Source organism: Macaca mulatta, chromosome 14 (assembly GCF_049350105.2).
Source record: "Macaca mulatta isolate MMU2019108-1 chromosome 14, T2T-MMU8v2.0, whole genome shotgun sequence".
Classification (NCBI taxonomy): domain Eukaryota; kingdom Metazoa; phylum Chordata; class Mammalia; order Primates; family Cercopithecidae; genus Macaca; species Macaca mulatta.
Window position 1 is genome coordinate 17845542 of NC_133419.1, and position 25478 is coordinate 17871019.

Sequence of the window (25478 nt, forward strand, 5' to 3'; positions counted from 1 at the left end):
AGGTGATCTGCCCACCTTGGCCTCCCAGAGCAATGGGATTACAGGTGTGAGCTACTGCACCGGGCTATTTTCTCTGTCCTTTATATACATGTATCCTTCCAGACAATGTTCTTTATATACGTTTACAGTTAGGTATGTATGAGTGTGTTTATGTGTACATATGTATATTTTACCATATATGAGAGCATATAGATTGTTAGGCAACATACAGTTTTCACTTAACAACGTGCCTTAAAAATTGTCGTTCATTGGTTAAAACTGAGTGGTGTAGATATGTGTATTTAACTCTGCCCACTATTGATGGACATTTAAATTGTGTCCATGTTTCACTAAAAAAAATTGTTGCATTTGTACTATGAAAAAAACCCCTATAGGGCACTCAGATGTCCATCAGAGGTATCATAGATAAATTGTGGTGCATTCTTTATTTTTTTTAATTTTTTGTATTTTTTTGAGACGGAGTCTTACTCTGTCACCCAGACTGGAGTGCAGTGGCATGATCTCGGCTCACTGCAGCCTCCACCCTCCAAGTTAAAGCGATTCTCCGGCCTCAGCCTCCCTAGTAGCTGGGATTACACACGCCTGGCTGATTTTTGTATTTTTAGTAGAGATGGGGTTTCACCATCTTGGCCAGACTCTTCTGGAACTCCTGACCTTGTGATCCACCCCCCTTGGCCTCCCAAAGTGCTGGGATTATAGGCGTGAGCCACCGTGCCCAGCCTTGTGGTATATTCTTAGAAAGGACTACTAAGCAGCAGTGACAAAAGGAACGTACCGTAGTTATGTGCATCCATGTGGCTTAATCATAGAAACAATAATATTTACTTTCGGAGGGCAAAGCAGGAAGATCATTTGAGGCCAGGAGTCAAGACCAGCCTGGACAATATAGCAAGACACCATCTCTAAAATGTTTTTTAAAAATTAGCCAGTGTGATGGCACACGCATATAATCCCAGTACTCATGATGTTGAGGGAGGAAGATAGCTTGAACCCAGGAGTTTGAGGCTGCAGTGAGCTATGGTTACACCACTATACTCCATCCTGGGTGACAGAGCAAGACCCTGCCTCAAAAGAAAAACAAAAAAAAGACTGGCTTGTGGTGACTCACGCCTGTAATCCCAGCACTTTGGCAGGCCATGGTAGGTGGATCACCTGAGGTCAGGAGTTCAAGACCAGCCTGTCCAATATGGTGAGACATGGTGAGACTCTGTCTCTACCAAAACTACAAAATAGGCTGAGTGTGGTGGCACATGCCTATAATCCCAGCTACTTAGGAGACTGAGGTAGGAGAATCGCTTGAACTGGGGAGGCGGAGGTTGTGGTGAGCCGAGATGGCGCCACCACACTCCAGCCTGGGCAATAGAATGAGACTCCATCTCAAAAAGAAAAAAAAATGGTGCTGGGTGTGGTGGCTCACGCCTGTAATCTCAACACTTTGGGAGGCCGAGGCAGGCAGATCATAAGGTCAGGAGATCGAGACCATCCTGGCCAACACGGTGAAACCCCTTCTCTACTAAAAATACAAAAATTAGCTGGGCATGGTGGCACGCACCTGTAATCCCAGCTACTCGGGAGGCTGAGATAGGAGAATTGCTTGCACCCAGGAGGCGGAGCTTGCAGTGAGCCGAGATTGTGCCACGGCACTCCAGCCTGGGTGATAGAGCAAGACTCTGTCTCAAAAAAAAGGAGTGAAAAACAGTTATGTTGAACAAAAAAAGCCGTGGAAGAATGCATATGTTAATATTCTATGTATATAAATGCAGGAATAAGCAAAAATATTGTGCTTTGGCTGGTTCACACCTGTAATCCCAGCACTTTGGGAGGCCAAGGCAGGCAAATAACTTGAGGTCAGGATTTTGAGACCAGCCTGGCCAACATGGTGAAACCCCATCTCTACTAAAAATACAAAATTATCTGGACCTGGTCGTGCTCGCCTGTAATCACAGCTACTTGGGAGACTGACACAGGAGAATCACCTGAACCCAGGAGGCGGAAGTTGCAGTGAGCAGAGTTTGTGCCACTGCACTTCAGCCTAGGCGACAGAGTGAGACTCTGTCTCAGGAAAAAAAAAATAAATATATATGTATATTGTGCTCAAAGATCTGTCCATGAGGAAGCTAAAGGAATGTAATGACTGACACCATGAGGGTAGAGGTCATGTCTGGTGTGGCTGTGATGGCAGAGAAGCCTGGGAAGACTCAATAGTAACATATTAATATTTTGATATTTTAATAAGCCATGTTATACTTTTTTTTTTTTTTATACGGAGTCTCACTCTGTCACCCAGGCCGGACTGCAGTGTCACAATCGTGGCTCACTGCAATCTCCGCCTCCTGGGTGCAAGCAATTCTCCTATCTCAGCCTCCCGAGTAGCTGGGATTACAGGTGCGTGCCACCATGCCCAGCTAATTTTTGTATTTTTAGTAGAGAAGGGGTTTCACCGTGTTGGCCAGGCTGATCTTGAACTCCTGACCTCAGGTGATCCACCTGTCTCTGCCTCCCAAGGTGCTGGGATTACAGGCGTGAGACACCACGCCTGACCTATTTACTTGAATTTTTGTTTCTTTTAAGAGACAGGATTTTGGCGTGGCTCACGCCTATAATCCAAGCACTTTGGGAGACTGAGGCGGGCAGATCACCTGGGGCTGGGGGTTTGAGACCAGCCTGACCAACCTGGAGAAACCCTGTCTCTACTAAACAAACAAACAAACAAAATACAAAACTAGCCGGGCCTGGTGGTGCATGCCTGTAATCCCAGCTACTTGGGAGGCTGAGGCAGGAGAATCGCTTGAACCCAGAAGGCGGAGGTTGTGGTGAACCGAGATCGCGCCATTGCACTCCAGCCTGGGCAACAAGAGCAAAACTCCCATCTCAAAAAAAAAAAGGAGACAGGATTTTACTCTGTCACTCAGGCCGAATATAGTTGACATAATCATAATGCAGCTTTGAATTCGTGGGCCCAAGTGATGCTCTTCCCTCACCCTCCCAAAGTACTGGAATTATAGGCTTGTGCCACCTCACTGAGCTGATTTTATTCTTTATATTATATGCATTTGTTATGCTGTTTCACAATAAATAATACTGTGGTAACATCCTGGTGAATGTATTTTATGTACATTTTAGTTCACAACAGTAAAGATTCCTAGTGGTAAATTGCTAGGTCAAAGGGATATGTGCATTCTAATTTCATACAGCCTGTGTACTTGCCCTCCAAAACATTCTAGTCTTTAGCCATCCTTAAAATTGTTAAATTCTTGGACCTGCCACCAGATAGAAGACTTTTAATATACAATGGCATTAAAAATTAATAAATGGGGCTGGGCATGGTGGCTCACGCCTGTAATCCCAGCACTTTGGGAGGCCAAGGTGGGTGGATCACGAGGTCAGGAGATAGAGACCATCCTGGCTAACATGGTGAAACCCCGTCTCTACTAAAAATACAAAAAAGTTAGCCGGGTGTGGTGGTGGGTGCCTGTAGTCCCAGCTACTCGGGAGGCTGAGGCAGGAGAATGGCGTGAACCTGGGAGGCGGAGCTTGTAGTGAACGGAGATTGCGCCACTGCACTCCAGCCTGGGCAACAGAGCGAGACTCCATCTTAAAAAAAAAAAAATTAATTAATAGAATTAGTGGGAAGATTTTGTTTCAGACAATTTGATAATAAAGAGGGAATATTAATATTAATGATCAGGTAAAAGGAGAGCTAGGCTATTATATTATAAGGTTAAGGACTTAATAAAAAGTTTTAGGCTGGATGCAATGGCTCATATCTTTAATCCCAGCATTTTGGGAGGCTGAGGCAGGAGGATTACTTGAGTCCAGGAGTTCGAGACCAAACTGGGCAACATAGCAAGACTTTGTCTGCTGAAGAACAAAAAATGAGACTGGAGGAGGTCAAGACTGCAATGAACTGTGATCACACCAGTATACTCCCACCTGGGCGACAGAGTAAGACCATGCCTCAAAAAAACAAAGAAAGCCAGGTGCTGTGCCTCACACCTGTAATCCCAGCAGCTTGGGAGGCTGAGGTGGACAGATCACTTAAGGCCAGGAGTTGGAGACCAGCCCGGCCAACATGGCAAAACCGTGTCTCTACTAAAAAAAAAAAAAAAAAAACAGCTGGGCGTGGTGGCAAACACCTGAAGCCCCAGCTACTTGGAAGGCTGAGGCAGGAGAATTGCTTGAACCCAGGATGTTGAGGTTGCAGTGAGCCGAGATAGCGCCACTGTTCTCCAGCCTGGGCAACAAAGATTCCATCTCAAAAAAAAAAAAAAAAAAAAACGTTTAGAATATTAAAAGCCATTTAAAGTCACATTTTTACTTCTAATCCTGAAGATGAAGGATTAACCAAAGTCACAGCTCTCACATTTGAGGTATTTTGGGCTTTTTTTATTATTATTTTCTAGATGGAGTTTTGCTCTTATTGCCCAGGCTGGACTGCAGTGGTATAATCTCGGCTCACTGCAACCTCCATCTCCTAGGTTCAAGCGATTCTCCTGCCTTGGCCTCCTGAGTAGCTGGGGTATTACAGGTGCCCAGCACCACACCCAGCTAATTTGTTGTATTTTTTAGTAGAGGCAGGGTTTCACCACGTTGGTCAAGCTGGTCTTGAACTGACCTCAGGTGATCCACCTGCCTTGGCCTCCTAAAGTGCTGGGATTACAGGTGTGAGGCACCGTGCCTGGTCATTTTTGGCTTTTTAAACTGGCAGTCATTTATTTCATTTATTTATTTATTTATTTTTATTTTTTGAGACAGAGTCTTGCTCTGTCACCAGGATGGAGTACAGTGACACGATCTCGGCTCACTGCAACCTCTGCCTCCTGGGCTCATGCCATTCTCCTGCTTCAGCCTCCCAAGTCGCTTGGGCTACAGGCGCCCACCACCATGCCCAGCTAATTTTTTGTGTTTTTGGTAGAGACGGGGTTTCACCGTGTTAACCAGGATGGTCTTGATCTCCTGACCTTGTGATCCGCCCGCCTCAGCCTCCCAAAGTGTTGGGATTACAGGCGTGAGCCACCGCGCCTGGCCTATCTGGCAGTCATTTAGACTGTGTGAATTAGTTTGGGTATATAGGTGTTACGAAGCAAAGATAAAAGAGTTCATATTGTGTGCTCTGTTTAAGTTGGTAGACCTCTTCTCTTTTGGAGATTCCCATTACCAATAGACATCAGCACCAACTAAATAGGTGGGTTCAATATAGATGTCTGTAGATCTTCACCAGTTTAGGAAGGAAATTACCAGATGGTTTGAAAATGATGCAGGCCGGGCGTGGTGGCTAATGCCTGTAATGCCACTACTTTGAGAGACCTACCTGGGCCGGTCACTGGTCAGGAGTTCGAGACTAGCCTGATTAACATGGTGAAACCCTATCTCTACTAAAAATACAAAATTAGCCAGGCTTGGTGGTGCATGCTTGTAATCCCAGTTACTTGGGAGGCTGAGTCTGGAGAATCACTTGAACCTGGAGGTAGAGGTTGCAGTGAGCTGAGATCATGCCACTGTACTCCAGCCTGGGCAACAAGAGCAAAACTCCATCTCAAAAAAATAATAATGATGCAGCCTGGATACAGTGGTTCACGCCTATAATCCCAGCACATTGGGAGGCTGAGGCAGGCGGATTGCATAAGACCAAGAGTTCGGGACCAGCCTGGGCAACATGGTGAAACCCCGTCTCTACTAAAAATACAAAAACTGGCTGGACATGGTGGCACCTGCCTGTAGTCCCAGCTGCTTGGGAGGCTGAGGTGGGAGGATCCGTTGAGCCTAGGAGGTCAAGTCTGCAGTGAGCTGAGATCATGCCACTGCACTCCAGCCTGGGCGACAGAATGAGACCCTGTCTGTCTCCAAAAGAAATTATAATGCTAATAATGTTGCTCTTTTGAGCACCTTACCCTGCAACTTGTTAAAGAATTCTTACATATCCCAGGTTTGCTGTCTAGCTATTGTAAGTAATTGAAGCAGTGGTATTCTGGAAGAGAAATTAGAAAAGGTGTTAAGGAGAAGGGGAAAGCAGAAACTTCAGGGTAATTTGATAGACTAAAGTAAATTTTACTTATAGATGTATTTTAAGAAAGTTGATTATAAAGGATTTTTATTTTATTTATTTATTTTTTGAGATGGAGTCTTATTCTGTCTCCCAGGCTGGAGTGCGGTGGCACAATCTCGGCTCACTGCAACCTCCGCCTCTCAGGTTCAAGCAATTCTATAGGCGCGTGCCACCACGTCCAGCTAATTTTTTGTATTTTTAGTACAGACAGGGTTCAACTGTGTTAGCCAGGATGGTCTCGATCTCCTGACCTTGTAATCTGCCCACCTCCAAATGCCAAAGTGGTGGGATTACAGGCGTGAGCCACTACGCCCGGCCCTGAATTGTTTTTGGGTTATAAAGACAGTAGGCTGACAAGTTTGAAGAGTTTTAACAAGTAAGTAAAACAGGCAAGAGAGAAAGAACTAATAATCATTTGCAGATATCTGCTATGGGGAAAGATGTATATAGTGCTCTATAAGTATTGGTACTTTGGTTTAATTTTACATGTTTTCTTTTACAGCAATTGGTGCTGAAAATTCAGAAAAAACAGATGAGAATTCAGATAAAGAGGTGGAAGTAGAAGAATCTCCAGAGAAAATAAAAGTACAAACAACACCAAAAGTAGAAGAAGAACAGGATTTGAAAGTATGTATATTACTTGATGCAACTTGACAAATTTTTATCATTATTATTATTATTATCATTATTTTGAGATGAAGTCTAGCTCTGTCACCCAGGCTGGAGTGCAGTGGCATGATCTCGGCTCACTGCAACTTCTGCCTCCTGGGTTCAAGCTATTCTCCTGCCTCAGCCTCCCCAGTAGCTGAGATTACAGGCGTGCACCACCACTCCCAGCTAATTTTTGTATTTTTCGTAGAGACGGGGTTTCACCATGTTGGCCAGGCTGGTCTCGAACTCCTGGCTCCGTGATCCGCCAACGTTGGCCTGCCAAAGTGCTGGGATTACAGGCGTGAGCCACTGCGCCCGACCCGCCAATTTTTTTTTTCCCCCCCTAAGGCAGAGTCTTGCTCTGCCACCCAGGCTGGAGTGCAGTGGCCCGATCTTGGCTCACTGCATCCTCTGCCTCCCAGGTTCAAGCAGTTCTTCTGCCTCAGCCTCCTAAGTAGCTGAGATTACACCACCACACCTGGCAAGTTTTTGTATTTTTAGTAGAGACGGCATTTCACCATGTTGGCCAGGCTGGTTTCGAAATCTTGACTTTGTGATCCACCTGCTTTGGCCTCCCAAAGTGCTGGGATTACAGGTGTAAACCACTGCACCCGGCCCAATTTTTTTTTTTAATGCCAGTTATTATTAAACTGCTTTCTGTTAAGTAGTAAAAGTAATAGTAATGTTTCCAAACCTAAATTGTTTACTTGGTTAGATGAAAAGATCATATTTAAGCCTGAAATAATTAATTACAAGGCTGACTTGATACTGAGAAATTATCTAACATCCTAACTGCTTAATTGCTTTCTTCAAATTAAGCCTCTGTTTGAGAAGCAGTAGCTTATAGGCTTCTCTAGTTTGGGAGAAAAGTCACAGATTTAATTCCGGTGTGCAATACTGGTCTTTACACAAAGGCAAATTTAGTTTGAATTGCATTTCTAACCTAATCTCATGGGAGAGTTGAACCAAATAAGTATTGGCTATTTAAGGGTGGTCTGTTGGAAAAACCACTTAACATGTTATTTTGACTTGAAAGAGTATCCAATTACTAGTTAGGGAACAACCAAGTAGAAGGGACTGGGATAATTAATTTTGTTTCGGGCTTCAGCAGGTGGCTAATATAAGCAATTAATGGATAAATGGCAATTTGACAATATTGGTATTTATATCATTCAGGATCTATTTTTTCCAGCTTTGTTGAGCTATAATAGACTATACATATATCTTGCATGTACTATGTCATAATTTGTTATATATGTATATTACGATATGATTATCACAAACAAGGTAAATTAACTTACATATCACCTTACTTTGGAGAGTTGTCTTGTGTGTGTATGTGGGGATAACACATAAGATCTATACTCTTAACAAATTTCAGGTATTGTTAACTGTAGTCACCGTGCTGTGCTTTAGATTTCCAAATTTATTTTATTTTATTTATTTATTTATTTATTTATTTTTTTTGAGGCAGAGTCTCGCTCTGTCGCCAGGCTGGATTGCAGTGGCACAGTCTTGGCTCACTGCAACCTCCACCTCCCGGGTTCAAGTGATTCTCCTGCCTCAGCCTTCCAAGTAGCTGGGACTACAGGTGTGCACCACCATGGCCACCTCATTTTTGTATTTTTAGTAGAGATGGGGTTTTACCATGTTGGCGAGAATGGTCTCTATCTCTTGACCTTGTCATCTGCCTGCCTCAGCCTCCCAAAGTGCTGGGATTACAAGTGTGAGCCACCACACCCGGCCCCAAAATGTATTTTATAACTGAAAGTTTATATTCTTTGACCAACATCTCCCCATATCCGCCTGTCTCCAGCACCTGGTGACCACCATTCTAATTCTACTCTTTGAGTTTAGCTTTTCAAGATTGGGATCCATTTGCAACTATTGAATTCCATGTTGTATTAGAATGCATTATGATGGGCTGGGCACAGTGGCTCACATCTGTAATCTCAGCACTTTTGGAGACTGAGGCAGGAGGCTGACTTGAGACCAGGAGTTCAGGAGCACCCTGGTCTTGTTTTAGACAAGACCTTTGTCTAAAACAAAATAATTGTTTTGAATAATTTTTAAAATGCATTGATTATGTAGATATGGTATTTGATTCCTGTCATTATTTGTCACTTTGTTATGTGTATGATGTTACTATAAATTAGAATTTTATATTCTGGATAACTAAATACAGCTGTTGAGGGAAGGCTGTTTATAGGCAGACCTGTATTTCTGATGTCTATAAGAATAAATGAAGGATTGTACATAATACAGAAAATGTTACAGATTCTAGTTTTACTTTTCTTCTTTTCTGCATTGTAGTTTCAGATTGGAGAACTGGCAAATACCCTGACAAGCAAATTTGAATTTCTAGGCATAAATAGACAATCCATCTCCAACTTTCATGTGCTGCTCTTACAGACTGAGGTAAGTTTTTTTTGGCGTAAACAGTAAGTGAATGAAATGCTGTATGTGTTACAACTCTGTCTTGCTTACATTTTAAGCCTAAATTTAAATTTTTAGCCTTGAAGCATATTTGAGCCAACAATCCAAGAAATAAAACTGTGTTAACCAAAGCACAGTAAATAGATTTTTTTCTCACAAATTAAAATTAAATTGTGATGGTCAGATGAGGCCATGTAATGTTGAAGGTACTTTGTAAGTGTTAAAGCATTATCAGTCTGTTTAAAAAGAAAAGTTGAATCCTGTTTGTAACTTACATACTTTACAAAATGGCAGGGCAGGATTAGGTAAGGAGCTCCTGTAGGAAGCTGACTAATTTCCTTAAGAACTGAACCCTTCCCTTGGCCAGGCATGGTGGCTCATACCTGTAATCCCAGCACTTTGGGAGGCCGAGGCAGGTGGATCACCTAGGGCAGGAGTTCGAGATCAACCTGACCAACATGGTGAAACTCCACCTCTACTAAAAATACAAAATCAGCCGGGCTTGGTGGCACATGCCTGTAATCCCAGCTACTCGGGAGGCTGAGGCAGGAGAAGGGCTTGAACCCAGGAGGTGGAGGTTACGAGCAGAGATCGCTCCACTGTACTCTAGCCTGGGTGACAGAGCCAGAATCTGAGTCCATCTCAAAAGAAAAAAAAAAACAAAACTGAACCCTTAACTGATTACTAACAGTACTGGAATAAGTGAACTATCTTCCCAAAAAAAGTAAAACTACTGGGGAAACCAATCTTAATAAATCCAAAGGGGAAGACAAAACTACTCATTTTCACACATACTAGAGAGTTGGTGGTGTAAAAAATATCCTAGAGCCCAATTTCATTTTTCAGAACTCTGTCGTGTACTTAAGATTTTTTTTTTTTTTTGAGATGGAGTTTCGCTCTTGTCACCCAGACTGGAGTGCAATGGCACAATCTTGAATCTTGGCTCATCACAACCTCCGCCTCCCAGGTTCCAGTGATTCTCCTGCCTCAGCCTCCTGTGTAGCTGGGGTTACAGGCGCCTGCCACCACGCCCAGTTAATTTTGGTATTTTTAGTAGAGACAGGGTCTCACCATGTTGCCCAGGCTGGTCTTGAACTCCTGACCTCAGGTGATCCACCTGCTTTGGCCTCCCAAAGTGCTGGGATTACAGGCATGAGCCACTGCGCCTGGCCTTAAGATTATTTTATGAGATGAAGATGGGGTTTATTTTCCTCTCCGGTCTACTCTCCTGCCAGAGCATAGGGATATAGTCTTGGAGCAGAAGGCTTATATCCCCTTTGCCTGTGTCTCCTGACATACAATAACAAGTCTTTAACTTATTTGTCTGTTTATTCTAGACTCGAATTGCAGACTGGCGGGAAGGGGCTCTTAATGGAAACTACCTTAAACGAAAACTTCAGGATGCAGCAGAACAACTAAAACAGTATGAAATAAACGCCACTCCTAAAGGCTGGTCCTGCCACTGGGACAGGTACGCACTCTTCTCCCCTTTTCACCTTTCACCTTTGACATCTCAGACATGATTTGTGATCACCACCATCTGACGACATGACAGCCTGTCTGGAGACTGAGAGCAGCTGCAGTTAGCGGTGCTGGGCAGGCAAAGCACCGCAAGCACAAAGTTTGGCCAGCCACACATTGGAGAAACAAAAGCAGTGTTTAAAGTGTACCATGTAACGGATTTTTTCCCAAGATATGGACAAAGCTGGTTTTTACTCTCCAGAGTGTTGCACGGAGTAGGGCGGGCTTGGGGGTTAAGCGCATGCGAGAGCTCTGTGCGCTTTACAGGACCTCTGGAAGCAACTACTCCTGATTAACCTCGGTGAAGTTAAGGAAAACTTCGTGGCTGAAGATGTGAATGAAGAACAAGATTACTATCCTCTGCCAGCAGGTCAGATGAAAACATTTCTTTATATATTTGGCTTTTCTTGATTTTTTTTTCGTTATTTGAAATCTTTGCTCTTTTATTTTTCAGCTCCCAGATCCTCTCCCTCTCTTTAGCTTTCACTGTGTTTGATATCAAGAATATGAAATGTGAATTCCACGGTCCAAGAGGGGAAGAGTCACCTTTCACAAACTTCGTTGTTCTCTTCTTTGGAAGGGAAATTAGTGTTCTAGGCGATTGAGTCCCTTCATTAATGAAACTTGAAACCCTGTTATGCATTGGCAAATAACAAAAAAAGAGAAAAATGTTTTCTAAGTCTCATCTGTTGGAGTGAGAGGGTTCAGGGCTGTATTCACAGAGTTGCTGGCAGTGCAAATAGCTTTGAATTATCCTTGGTTCTCCATTCTCAGTTGTCAAAGCTCTTTGTTGCCTTTGTGAATAGCAGTCCATTAAGAGGTTCGTCCCTGTGAGAGCAGACTGCTGTCCTGGGACAGGACCAAATGGAAGTGTCTTTGTAGGAGAATGGGTTTTAAAACATGTGTTTTCTTTCTTGTAATTTAGGGATCATAGACGGTATTTCTATGTAAACGAACAGTCGGGCGAGTCTCAGTGGGAGTTTCCAGATGGTGAAGAGGAAGAAGAAGAAAGCCAAGCACAAGAAAGTAGAGATGAGACTCTTGCCAAACAGACCTTGAAAGACAAAACTGCCACTGATTCAAATTCTACAGAATCCTCTGAAACTTCCACAGGTGGGACAATTTACCTTGTACTAATTGCGCAGAAATGACTTTAGAAGAAAAATCTTACTAATTTACATCATTAAAAGAATAGATTTTATGTCATAATAATATAAGCTTCTGATTGAGAATAGTGATGTGAACTAAAACAAGGAATGCATGAGTTATTATGGTTGGAAATCAACATACTATTGTTATCATGTATAAAACTATGCCCCAAAATGAAAAGATAAGCCAATAGATTTTGATTTTAAAAGATTGTTTTATAACCATTCTATCATGCCCCTGACTAAACTGTGGGTCTCCAAAAATAGGAATGCTAATTAGTGCTAAAGAACTAGATAAACTATCAATATATGTGGCATGCTGAGATTTGTTCTACATTTCTATACAACACTTAGTCTGTTCATATTGCAGCCTCATTTCTCACCTCCACTAATCTTACAAAAAGGATGATTGGTACAAATCAAAATGATATGAAGAAATGCCATTAGTGCTTGTTTCAGAGAAGCAAAATAGTTGATCATTAAAAATCACAAGCAATCTTCTCTGGTCTAAAACAATTGACAATAGGATGGATCATTCCATTTTTAAGGTACTCTTAGAAGAATTTAGTTTTTTAAAGGATAGGCTTTCATGCTCCCCAGTTCCTTTAAGGATCTGATAGCTCTTCAGAAGAGCCTCAACTTGACTGCCACATTATTAAAGAAGCAATTTTTCCCCCTTTCATTCTCTTCCTGGAATGACGAATATAAGTGAATAATGAAGCATACTCAAGACTTCAATTAACCTTTACCTTTTTTGTTTTTAGTTTTTAAAAATTTTCCTGTGTGTAAAGAAACTTCTACCTTTTAATCTTAAGAATTGGTAGCTATTTGTTAAACTGATGGCATATGAAGGCAAGAGTCTATAATAGTAGATCTTTGAAAATTTGGAAAAGTGAAATTTGTCAATAACAGAGTTAGGAGCTGAATTATTTTGTCTGATACTTATCCAAGTTGATGCTTGTACTCTACTGGCTCCCTGATCATAGTAGAAAGGCACTAGTAATGTACCAAATGAAACTGGTTGTGTGCCAGATGATGTTGTTAACTTCTTAAATAGCCTAGGAATCGTCAGCAGGTCACGTACAACTGCAGTGATAATTTTAGAACATAGCAAAAGACCGATTTTATTCTACTTCACGTTTTAGAAGTGCATTTTTTCAACTTACGGGGCATTTTCCTTCTCTTTTACATGAAGAGATTTTCTTTTGAATATTTTTCCTCTCTTTTGGTAGCAGTGATAGACATGTCTAATAATATATTGGTTCTTTTCGTTTGCTTTTTAGTAGTTAATGAACTGAAGAGGCTTGATCATGGTTCTGGATAGGTGGCTCCACTCCTGACCACTGTCAATGTCCCTTCTGTGTTCCACAGTTGAAAATGCCACTGTTACCAATTCTGAGTGTTCTGTGAACACTTGAGATTAGTATTAAGCTGTTTTCTCCTTTTATGACACACATAGTTGATGCTGTCTGGTAAAAGGAGGCTCTTGAGCCATTCCTGTTTAATTAAAACAGAACTAGTTGTAGTGTAGGAAAAAGCCACTGGTAAAACAGATTATATTCTTCAGCCTCTCTTTATTGAGAACCCCTAGAATTGCAGGATAAACTTGATCTAAGTAAAATCCAAATCTTACACTAAGGTCTGTGAGATTTAAGAGCAATAATCAACAGTTCTAAGCCTAATAAAGAGAGCTCTTAGTCAACTCAGTGGTGGTTAAAACCAGCTGTCTTTTAAAGAAGAGAAAAAGCAAAACACAGCAATGCCCTGTCTCTTTAGAAAATTGTTTTAAAAGTTAGCCAGGTATAGTTAGTGGCCCACGCCTGTAGTGCCAGCTATTTGAGAGGTTGAGGTGGGAAGATTGCTCAAGCCCAGGATTTAGAGGCTGTAGTGAGCCATAATTGAACCACTGCACTCCAGCCTGAGCGACAGAGAGCAAGACCCTGTCTCAAAAATAAAGTCGGGGAAGGAGTGCAAAATTACACTGTGAGAAGCCAAGGAAGTTTCAACGTTCTATTTATTTTTCTAAGTCATTTTTAATCATTATTTATTGTTTCAGTGTTTGAATTTAACATTATGATTTTAAAGATGGAGTGGGTTCTAAAGATGAGTTGGGTTCAAGATATCCAATGTATCTATTATATTGGGCTTATGTCACTTAGGTGAAGTTTAGCTGCTTTTTCTTTTTAATCTCTATGGAACAATTTGTATAATTTCTTGCTTTAAATTGCTAAACTGAGCTCTTCATTCAAAATACTAAACAATAATTTCTATTTGGGGGAAAATTAAGGAAGGCTTTCTATACATAGAAATAAAGATGCCTAGGCCGGGTGCAGTGGCTCATGCCTGTAATCCCAGTACTTTGGGAGGCTCAGGCAGGTGAATCACCTGAAGTCAGGAGTTCAAGACCAGCCTGGGCAACATGGTGAAACCCTGTCTCTACTAAAAGTACAAAAATTAACTGGGCGTGGTGGCAGGCGCCTGTAATCCCAGCTACTCGGGAGGCTGAGGCACGAGAATCACTTGAACCTGTGAGGCGAAGGTTGCAGTGAGCCAAGATCACGCCATTGCATTCCAGCCTGGGTGACAGAGCACAACTCTTATCTAAAAAGAAAAACGCCTAGAGAAACAAGGTTCTTAGGTGCAGTGACTCATGCCTGTAATTCCAGCACTTTGGGAGTTTGAGGCAGGAGGATCACTTGAGCTCAGGAATTCAAAACCACCCTGGGCAACATGGCAAGACCCCATCTTTGCAAAATATTAGCCTAGCTTGGTGGTGGTCCTAGCTACTTGGAAGGCTGAGGTGGGAAGGATCACTTGAGCCTGGTAGGTTGAAGCTGCAGTGAGCTATATTCACACCATTGCACTGTAGCTTGAACAACAAAGTGAGATCCTGTCTCCAAAAGAAAAAGGAAAAATGGGAGCTTTAAAAAATTAATTTTGGCCAGACACAGTGGCTCACAGCTGTAATGCCAGCACTTTGGGAGGCCAATGTGCACGGATCACTTGAGGTCAGGAGTTTGAGACCAGCCAACATGGTGACCCCCGTCTCTACTAAAAATACAAAAATTAGCCAGGTGTGGTGGCAGGTGCCTGTAATCCCAGCTACTCAGGAGGCTGATGCAGGAGAATCACTTGAACCCAGGAGGCAGAGATTACAGTGAACTCAGATTGCACCTCTGCACTCCAGCCTGGGCAACAGAGTGAGACTCTGTCTTTAAAAGAAAAAAAAAATGAAGAATTTGTATGCTCATAACATATTCAGTTTTAAGCTTGTAGCTTTTAAATCTTTTAGCATGTAATAAAAGCTGCTTAGGCCGAGCATGGTGGCTCATGCTTGTAATCCCAGCATTTTGGGAGGCTGAGGCAGGAGGATCACCTGAGGTCAAGAGTTCAAGACCAGCCTGACCAACATGTAGAAACCCTGTCTCTACTAAAAATACAAAATTAGCCGGGTGTGGTGGCATGCCTGTAATCCTAGCTACTCGGGAGGCAGAGGCAGGAGAATCGCTTGAACCCAGGCTGTGGAGGTTGTGGTGGGCCAATATCGCACCATTGCGCTCCAACCTGGGCAACAAGTGTAAGAGTCCGTCTCAAAAAAAAAAAAAAAGCTGTGTATACCATTTTAACCTCTGCTTGGGCTTCAGACTTAAATATTCTCTTAAACAGCAAAAATACCAACTAGGTTAAATTTAAAAGCAAGGAGAAGCATGATTGTAATACGACTTCCGTGTGTATTCAAACTAGAATTTTCTGATGGTCTTCCTAAGGTAAAGGAGATAATTGTCGTTACTATGACACAGCTTTTATGTTTTGAATAAACTTAGTTTGGAGATTCAAGTATTTTTATTATTTATTTTCATGTGAGACGGGTAATGTGCAGACCTCATAACAAAGTTTGAGGGAGCCACATTGTACATGAGAATTTGAAGTGCTTATGAAACACAAAAGCAGAGGCCGGGTGCGGTGGCTCACATCTGTAATCCCAGAACTTTGGGAGGCCAAGGCACACGGATCACTTGAGGTCAGGAGTTTGAGACCAGCCTGGCCAACATGGAGAAACCCCCTCTCTTACTAAAAATACAAAAATTAGTCGAGTGTGATGGTATGGGCCTGTAATCCCAGCTACTTGGGAGGCTGAGGTAGGAGAATCGCTTGAACCTGGGAGGTGAAGGTTGCCTTGAACGTGGGAGGTGAGCCAAGATTGCCCCACTGCACTCCGGCGTGGGCCACAGAGTGAGACTCTGTCATAAAAAAAAAAAAGGAAAAAAAGCATTGGATTCACGTATTCTAAAAATGCTCCTTGTTTGTGGCTAAATTTATCAAGTCTAGTTTAATCTCATATTTACACAGAGTTTAGTTAATTCTAATTAGCTTTGTTGGAGGTCGTAAACCACATTATTAACCTTGAACTGACTCTGTGTTTCCTTGAGTTCCTCTGCATAGCGGTATGTCACCATTGTAAACATGTTGATTGCATTATGCTTCTAGATGAGACATCCACCAATATTTGAAAATCTCACTGGTCCCAGTGCAGTGGTGTTTGCAACTAATTGATCACAACGTTACAGACTTTGTTTCTTCTCCATTGCCGCTGCTTCATTTGACTAGCCTTTAAAAAAAAAAAAAGAAAATAGAGAAAATCTTAACTTATATTTACCTACTATATGTTGTGATTAGTTTAATACAAGGAAGTTTAATCCTTAATAATGACATTAATCCTCAACATTTATTAACTTAGTTCCGATGTAGTCCTTGTGTACTATTATATAAGGTAGACTGCTTGGCCATACTTGACTTTGTCTAAAAGTTAATGCATAAATTAATATTAAATATGGCCAAATACAAAAGTTTAATGAGTCATTTGAGGTCATTTAGCCAGAAAACTGCCTTAATGTTCCTGGTGAATGTTTTTCAATGTCCTTTTCCAAAAGTAGCAGTAAGCAGCAGTCTTAAAATAATTAAGGAGACGTGGGAATGATGTTGTTAAAGTCTTTTACACAATGTATTGTCTGTCTGTTCCGTAAAAAGTAAAACTACTCTATTTGTGACCAGCTTGGGCAACACAGTGAGACTGTCTCTTAAAAAAAATGAACAATTAGCCAGGTGTAGTGATGCACACCTGTAGTCCTAGCAATTCAGGAGGCTGAGGTAGGAAGATCGCTTAAGCAAGCATTTGAGGTTAGAATGAGCTATAATCGCACCACCTATACTCCAGCCTGGGCAACAGAGCAAGACCCAAATGGTTGCTTTGTTTGTTTTACCTTGTTGAGTGCCAGTGTGTATTTTGAGCAAAGCAGTGTAAATGGCCTTCTTGCCCTAGAGTCTTTCATAATTGAGCCTTATTTAATCTACCACTTTGACCATGAAATTTAACAGGTGACTTCTTCTGGGTATCTACTCCAGGTGAAGTGAGATTTTTTTTTTGACTGAGATGTCTAAAGCTCTTGGATTCCTGGTATTTCACCAGGACATCTTAGTAAAGCAGGAAGTATCAGATGAGGAAACAGACTTGAGTTCTAGCTCTTGTCTGGCCACTAACATTGATATGATCTTGGGCAAGTTAGTTCCTGCCTGGGTTTCATTACCTTTAACTGAGGAGGTTGAAATAGATGATTTCTCATGTCTCTTCTACTCCTAAATTCTATGATTTTAGGGAGAAAATCCCCTTCAACATTCCTGGGATATATATCTAATAGTCCCATATATTGTGAAACTTCCCTATTGACGATAAAGAGGGCTGGGGAAGGCTACAAGTAAGTATATCCTATTTTTTCTAATCTTTAAAGGTTTTCCCAGCAGAGAAAAGACAGTAATCAATGATGGCTTTTACAAAGTTTGAGGAAAGCTGATCCTGCAACTTTTCAGCTGCAATTTCGTAATGTAGACTTCAGCAACAGCAATTTCAAAACCTCTGCAGTTTTAAAAAATCTGAGTTATATACTTTGAAGATTTATCTTCCTAAATTTCTCTTTTATCATCACAAAAGTAAAAATTGCCGTCCCTAACTTGTGTCTCTGTGATTTCACAAATGAATGTAATATATGCAAAGGTGTGAAGGAATGATATAGTTGACAGTAGCACCTTGCAAATGGATTTTTAAAATTCAGTAACCCAAATTAAACACAATGGGTAGAATTTTCCTAAGTATTTTGAATGAATATTCTGGGTCATCTTCACTCACTTTGTCTAGCTCACTAAAAAATAAAGTATATGGAATAATTATTGCAGGTGCACATTATTCACTCACTCCTTCACTTTTGAAATAGACTCCAGACTATTACTTTTATTTGTGTATGTTGAAGCTTTTGAGTGTTTGAAATAAAAAACTTCAAACTACAGATTCAGATGACTGCATTTCTCGTTGAGTTGATGTAATATTCTTCTTCTACTCATCCATAAATATGGACCCAAAGGACAATTATAACACAGATGGGGAAGGTGCTATGAAGTTCATAAATTTATCTTTCCATGGAAGTCATTTTTGAACTGAGTTGTTGAATATTTTAGCGACGTCAGTATAGAATAGATGCCTGTGGGCCAAATTTTTTTCAAGGAAGGAGCCACTCCCTGCTGTTTGACACCAGATTCTATACTGTTTTGTACACTGTGCTAGGTTCCTACAAATGTTTGTCTTATTGACCAGTTGAACACTTCTATGAATATAAGCCAGGGAGTTTTTGTCTTGCTTTTTCCCTGACTCTTAACCTGTTTTCATAGGTTCTCTTTGCAAAGAATCCTTTTCTGGTCAAGTTTCTTCTTCATCACTCATGCCACTTACTCCATTCTGGACCCTCCTTCAGTCAAATGTTCCTGTGCTTCAACCTCCATTACCCTTGGAAATGCCACCACCCCCACCTCCACCTCCAGAATCACCTCCACCCCCTCCTCCACCACCTCCTCCTGTGGAAGATGGTGAGATCCAGGAGGTAGAGATGGAGGATGAGGGAAGTGAGGAGCCCCCTGCCCCAGGAACAGAGGAGGATACCCCTTTGAAACCTTCAGCACAAACCACAGTTGTAACTAGCCAGGTAAGTAATGCCCTTTGGCATTCTGAATGATTTTGAGGACTGCAGCATGATTGACACCATGTTTTATTTTAGAAGCATATGTTTAAAGGCCGGGCACAGTGGCTCAGGCCTATAATCCTAGCACTTTGGGAGGTCGAGGCAGGAGGATTGCTTAAGCCCAGGAGGCTGCAGTGAGTCACGATCTCACCTCTGCAGCTCGTGCAACAGAATGAGAGCCTGTCTCAGAAAAGGAGGTGGGAGCAGGCTATGCTTAACCATGACCTTCAGCCACTGATTACAAATGTTTGTGTTTCAGAGTTCAGTGGATTCTACCATCTCTAGTTCTTCTTCCACTAAAGGAATAAAGAGGAAAGCTACAGAAATTAGTACTGCAGTGGTTCAGAGGTCAGCTACCATTGGCAGTTCTCCAGTTCTGTATAGCCAGTCAACTATAGCTACAGGTAATTGTGATTAGAGCATGGTTTTTCCTCAATGTATTGTTTCTTTTCTTTTCAGCATTAGGTGCCATAAAAACTAAAGAAATGTTAAAGACTCTTGATTGCAAAGACTGTCAGTATGCATTTATTTTACTTACTTAAAAAACAACAACCAAAAAAAAAAAAACCACACACTTTTTAACAGTTTAGCTGGCGGTGCACAGTGGCTCACACCTATATTTCCAGCACTTCAGGGGGAATGGTGGATTGCTTGAGCTCAGGAGTTGGAGACCAGCCTGGGCAACATGGCAAAAGCCTGTCTACAAAAAAGACAAAAATTAGCCAGGCGTGATAGTCCGCGCCTATAGTCCCAGCTACTCGGGAGACTGAGGTGTGAGGATCACTTGAGCCCTGGAGGTTGAGGCTGCAGTGAGCTGTGATCACACTGCTGTACTTCATCTAGTCTGGGCGACAGAGCAAAACTCTGTCTCAAAAACACAAAAAACGTTCAGCACATATCCTTTCAGATTGTCTTTTGTATATTTATGTACATTGGTGATTTTGATGTTTAGGTAGTTTAATGCCAAGGTATTCAAAATTAATATATTTTGCTACTAGCAAATATGGCTATGTTTTTTAGAAAAAAATATGCTGGAATCATTTTCTATGTGATCTAATCCCCACTTTTCTTTTCATTGCATCTGTTCTTGTCATGATGTCCTTTTTATAGTATAATTTTATGTTTTCTGTGTTAGGTCACCAGGCAGCAGGGATTGGAAACCAGGCAACAGGAATTGGACATCAGACAATACCAGTTAGCCATCCAGCAGCAGGAATGGGTCATCAGGCCAGAGGAATGAGCCTGCAGTCAAATTACCTTGGACTAGCGGCAGCACCTGCAATTATGAGTTATGCAGAATGTTCCGTCCCAATTGGAGTGACTGCTCCTTCATTGCAACCAGTTCAGGCCCGAGGTGCTGTGCCTACCACTGCCATTATAGAACCACCACCTCCTCCTCCTCCTCCTCCTCCACCACCACCAGCTCCCAAAATGCCACCACCTGAAAAGACAAAAAAAGGAAAGAAAGACAAGGTATAATAAATCGCCCTTTTTAAAAATTTATTTTTAAAAATTCTATTGAGGTTATATTCACATAACATAAAATTAACCATTTCAGACTGACACCGTAGCTCACACCTGTAATCCCAGCACTTTGGGAGGCCAAGGCGGGCAGATCACTTGAAGTCAGGAGTTCAAGACCAGCCTGTCCAACATGGTGAAACCCCGTCTTTACTAAAAATACAAAAGTTAGCTGGGCCTGGTGGCGGATGCCTGTAATCCCAGCTACTCGGGAGGCTGAGGCAGGAGAATCGCTTGAACCCAGGAGGCAGAGGTTGCAGTGAGCTGGGTCAGGGCACTGCACTCCAGGCTGGGTGACAGAGCAAGACTCCGTCTCAAAAAAAAAAAAGAAAAGAAAAGAAATTGAAATATCCATCTTATTTTCTCAATGAGGGGACCTTATTCAAAAAGTCTGTTTGTCTCAAGTGCTGGGAGGAGAATCAGCTTGGGCCCCCATACCCAGTCCTCACATGAGTACAGTACTCAGTCACGTCAGCTCCTACTTGTTGAGCCAGCATCACCCAGACAGGTCTTCAAACATACAACTGCTTCTCTTAAAAAGCATAGGGATAAACTATTAAAGAGGCTGAGGCGGGAGAGTCACTTGAACGTGGGAGACTGAGGTTGCAGTGAGCTGAGATCGCACCACTGCATTCCAGCCTGGGCGACAAGAGTGAAACTGTCTTAAAAAAAAAAAAGATAAAAATTGGTCTTATCAATGTCTAATATATTTGTCAGATCCTCTCCCTAGGGGCTTAGGATTTAGCAGTAAATCAAACAGACCAAAAAAAAAAAAAAAAAAAAAAAACCCTCTGCTTTTGTAGAACCTTTCTTCTGGCAGGGGGTGGCTTGGGAGTAGATAAGGGAAAAATGCATCTATGATAATTTTTTTTTTTTTTTCCTTTTTTTTTTGAGTCGGAGACACCTGCCATCACCCCCAGCTAATATGGCAATTTGTTTTGTTGGTCTTTCCAGCTTTATTTTTTACCTTTTTTTTTTTTAATCATTTGATAGGAACGCTGCATCTATTTAAAATTTGAAAACGGGAACACTGTAATTCTGAGGAGACAAGATAAAGGCAGTATTTTGAATTGCATAGGGTAGGGAGGTTAAAGGAAATTTATATGACCTGATTTTATAAAATACCACATTTACAAAGAGACAGAGTCTCAAAAGCGGGGGAAAATGCATGTTTATTATAGACAATTTAGACAATGAAGGTAAGCGAAAAGAAGAAAAAAATTATACCATTATACCTTCTCTTAGAACTAACTGCATCATTGATTTTTTTGGCGGGGGGAAAGGAGACAGAGTCTCTGTCACCCAGGCTGGCATGCAGTGGCATGCTCTCTGCTCACTGTAACCTCTACCTCCCAGTTCAAGCAGTTCTCATGCCTCAGCCTCCTGAGTAGCTGGGACTACAGGCATGTGTACCACCATGCCAGGCTCATTTTTGTATTTTTTATATTTTTAGTACAGACGAGTTTTTGTCATGTTGGCCAGGCTGGTCTTGAACTCCTGGCCTCAAGTGATCCACTCACCTTGGCCTCCCAAAGTGCTGAGATTGCAGGTGTGACCCACCATGCCTGGCCTCATTGATTTTTTTGAGACAGAGTCTCGCTCTGTCTCCGAGGCTGGAGTGCAGTGGCGCGATCTCGGCTCACTGCAAGCTCCACCTCCCAGGTTCACGCCATTCTCCTGCTTTAGCCTCCTGAGTAGCAGGGACTACAGGCGCCTGCCACCATGCCCGGCTAATTTTTTGTGTTTTTAGTAGAGACGGGGTTTCACCATGTTAGCCAGGATGGTCTTGATCTCCTGACCTCGTCATCCGCCCGCCTCGGCCTCCCAAAGTGCTGGGATTACAGGTGTGAACCACCATGCCTGGCAGATGTTTTTTTAAATCTCTTTGCTTTTTTTCATATTTAATTATGGATATTTATTTATTTATTTGAGACAGAGTCTCGCTGTGCTGCCCAGGCTGCAGTGCAATGGTGCAATCTTGGCTCACTGCAAACTGACTCCCACGTTCAAGTGATTCTCCTGCCTCAGCCTCCCAAGTAGCTGGGACTACAGATGCCTGCCATCAACCGCCCCCAGCTAATATGGCAATTTGCTTTGTTGCTCTTTCCAGCTTTATTTTTTAGCTTTTTTTTTTTTAGTCACTTGATAAGAACACTGCATCTATTTAAAATTTGAAAATGGGAACACTAATTCTGAGATGTGATAAAGGCAGTATTTTGAATCGCATAGGATGGGGAGGTTAAAGGAAATTTATATGACCTGATTTTATAAAATACCACATTTACAAAGCTTTATAGTTTTTTTGTTTTTTTGTTTTTTTTTTGAGATGGAGTCTCGCTGTGTCGCCCAGGCTGGAGTGCAGTGGCCAGATCTCAGCTCACTGCAAGCTCCGCCTCCCGGGTTTACGCCATTCTCCTGCCTCAGCTTCCCGAGTAGCTGGGACTACAGGCGCCCGCCACCTCGCCCGGCTAGTTTTTTGTATTTTTTTAGTAGAGACGGGGTTTCACCATGTTAGCCAGGATGGTCTCAATCTCCTGACCTCGTGGTCCGCCTGTCTCGGCCTCCCAAAGTGCTGGGATTACAGGCTTGAGCCACCGCGCCCGGCCCAGCTTTATAGATTTTTAACCAAGCCTTTTCATTTATAGTTCGTAAGAAATTTATGGCAAGAACTTGGAATGGTATTTACTTTCTTTTTTAAAATGTGCATATTCTTTAGAACTGGGAAAAGGATCCTGACCTCCATTGTAGAGGACTCTTATCCTTATTTTATGTTTTATATTCCTTTTGACCTTTAACCTTCGTTACAGGCAAAGAAGAGTAAAACCAAAATGCCATCTTTGGTAAAAAAGTGGCAGAGTATCCAGCGTGAGTTAGATGAAGAGGACAATTCTAGTTCCAGTGAAGAGGATCGAGAATCAACTGCACAGAAGCGAATTGAAGAGTGGAAACAGCAGCAGCTGGTTAGGTAAAAGAAAAGGGAACACAGATGAGATGGGGTTTTAGACTAGGTTGAGACCTACTATGAGATGGAGTAGGTTGTGGTTGTTACAGATGCATTAGAATAGACATATTCTTAAAATCACAGCTTATAAATTTATCTAAATGTTTCTTATTTATAAACATGTTTAATGCCTTATAGAAATTATGGTCTAGCCTTTTTTCAAAATCAGAAACAACAGAGTTGTAGTATTTTGTCCAGTTGATTGTTGATCTTAGGCAAAGACCTGTCTCAACTCAGTACATCATTTACTATCTAGATCCAGTGGAACCTTTTATGCACACACACACACAACATATAAACTTATTTTACAAATAATTTATAGAATTAGACCCTTTTATACACACACACATTAACTTATTTTACAAATAATTTACAGTATTAGAATAAAGTTTTCCCCCTATCCCTATATTTCAGTTAAGCAAGGTAGAATACAGAGCTGCCTTCTGAATTGCACTTATTCTAGAATAGAAGTTAATGAGTGAGCACACCACACTAGGAACTAAATGAACCTCTTTTAGGTAAGAAAATCCTTCACTACCTTGCTTGACTAGAATAAAAGGATAGGGAGAACTGGCTTCAAGTAATTGCGCCTCAGCCTCCCAGAGTGTTGGGATTATAAGTGAGCCACCACACTCAGGTTAGAAATGTTTTTTATGATGAAAGCACATGTTGGGCCGGGCGCGGTGGCTCACGCCTGTAATCCCAGCAGTTTGGGAGGCCAACGCAGGCAGATCACGAGATCAGGAATTCAAGACCAGCGTGGTCAACATGGTAAAACCCCATCTCTACTAAAAGTACAAAAATTAGTTGGGCCTGGTGGTGAACGCTTGTAATCATTGAGGCAGAAGAATTGTTTGAACCCACGAGGCGGAGGTTGCAGTGAGCCAAGACTGCGGTTTTGCACTCCAGCCTGGACAACACAGCAAGACTCCATCGCCAAAAAAAAAAAAAAAAAAAAACACATGTTGGCTGGGCACTGTTGCTCACACCTATAGTCCTAGATGCTTGGGAGGCTGAGGCAGGAAGATGGCTTTCTCAAAAATTCTAGAAATTTTAAAGACTTAAGACACAGCAAATACAATTTTTTATTTCATATTTTCCTTGTTTTAAAGGTATACATTCTAAAATGGGCAGCATTCTTTGACTGCAACTCACTGTTCATCAGTTGTCAATGTATAAACTAGAACACAGCTGTCTAATACTGATGCCAGATTTCAAATTCATCTCTGATAGGTTCTGGCTTATTTTTTATTAAAGGATCTAATGCATCCATTCTGTTAACTGCAAGATACAATTTGAATTTTAATACTTACAAATAAAACTACTTGAAAGAGAAACTCAAAAATACTAGATCCGACTGGGCACAGTGGCTTACGCCTGTAATCCCAGCACTTTGGGAGGCTGAGGTGGGTGGATCATGAGGTCAGGAGTTCGAGACCAGCCTGGCCAACATAGTGAAACCCTGTCTTTACTAAAAATACAAAAATTAGCTGGACGTGGTGGTGGGCGCCTGTAGTACCAGCTACTCGGGAGGCTGAGGCAGGAGAATCACTTGGACCTAGGAGGCAGAGGTTGCAGTGAGCCGAGATCATGCCACTGCACTCCAGTCTGGGCAACAGAGCGTGACTCCATCTCAAAAAAAAAAAAAAAGAAAAAAAAAGTTAGATCCAAGGGTCCCTGTTGGTAGATTGAGGGTTAGATATATTTGCCCTGAAGAATCATAACTCCTATGGGCTAAGAAAAACTTTAGTAGAACCTGTTTTATTTCTTCAGTGTGCCTTTAATGGTTACTGGAGGTATATTTATATAAAATAAATAAGGCCAGGCATGGTGGCTCACGCCTGTAATCCCAGCACTTTGGGGGGCCAAGGCAGGCAAATCATCTGAGGTTGGGAGTTTGAGACCAGCTTCACCAACATGGAGAAACCCTGTCTCTACTAAAAAAAATTAAAAAAAAAAAAAAAAACCCAGGCGTGGTTGCGCATGCCTGTAATTCCAGCTACTCTGGGGATCCCAGGTACTTTAAGGGGAGGCTGAGGCAGGAGTCGTTTGAACCTGGGAGGCGGAGGTTGCGGTGAGCCGATATCACA

General features: G+C 41.9%; 1 protein-coding gene, 1 long non-coding RNA gene and 1 pseudogene across 24 annotated transcripts in view; 2 read left to right on the plus strand and 1 right to left on the minus strand.

The window, feature by feature from the left end:
• Positions 1–25478, plus strand: part of FNBP4 (formin binding protein 4) — a 52088-nt gene that overhangs the window by 25326 nt on the left and 1284 nt on the right. For 10 of the 23 annotated variants that reach the window (XM_015114267.3, XM_077962862.1, XM_077962855.1 and 7 more), the window contains 8 exons: positions 6549–6673; positions 9011–9115; positions 10471–10604; positions 11580–11767; positions 18520–18830; positions 19126–19270; positions 20002–20339; positions 23195–23352. In XM_015114267.3, the coding sequence (XP_014969753.3) occupies positions 6549–6673; positions 9011–9115; positions 10471–10604; positions 11580–11767; positions 18520–18830; positions 19126–19270; positions 20002–20339; positions 23195–23352 (1504 nt within the window). Of the gene's footprint in view, positions 1–6548; positions 6674–9010; positions 9116–10470; positions 10605–10921; positions 11768–13085; positions 13142–17455; positions 17556–18519; positions 18831–19125; positions 19271–20001; positions 20340–23194; positions 23353–25478 lie in introns of those variants that run through there. The other 13 variants (XR_013403831.1, XR_013403835.1, XR_013403830.1 and 10 more) reach the window with 7 other exon arrangements.
• LOC114672568 (small nucleolar RNA U13) lies at positions 15662–15753 on the minus strand (annotated as a pseudogene).
• On the plus strand, positions 21342–22751 carry LOC144334230 (uncharacterized). Its single transcript, XR_013403853.1, has 2 exons — positions 21342–21790; positions 22440–22751. It is a non-coding gene; the product is annotated as an uncharacterized LOC144334230 (long non-coding RNA).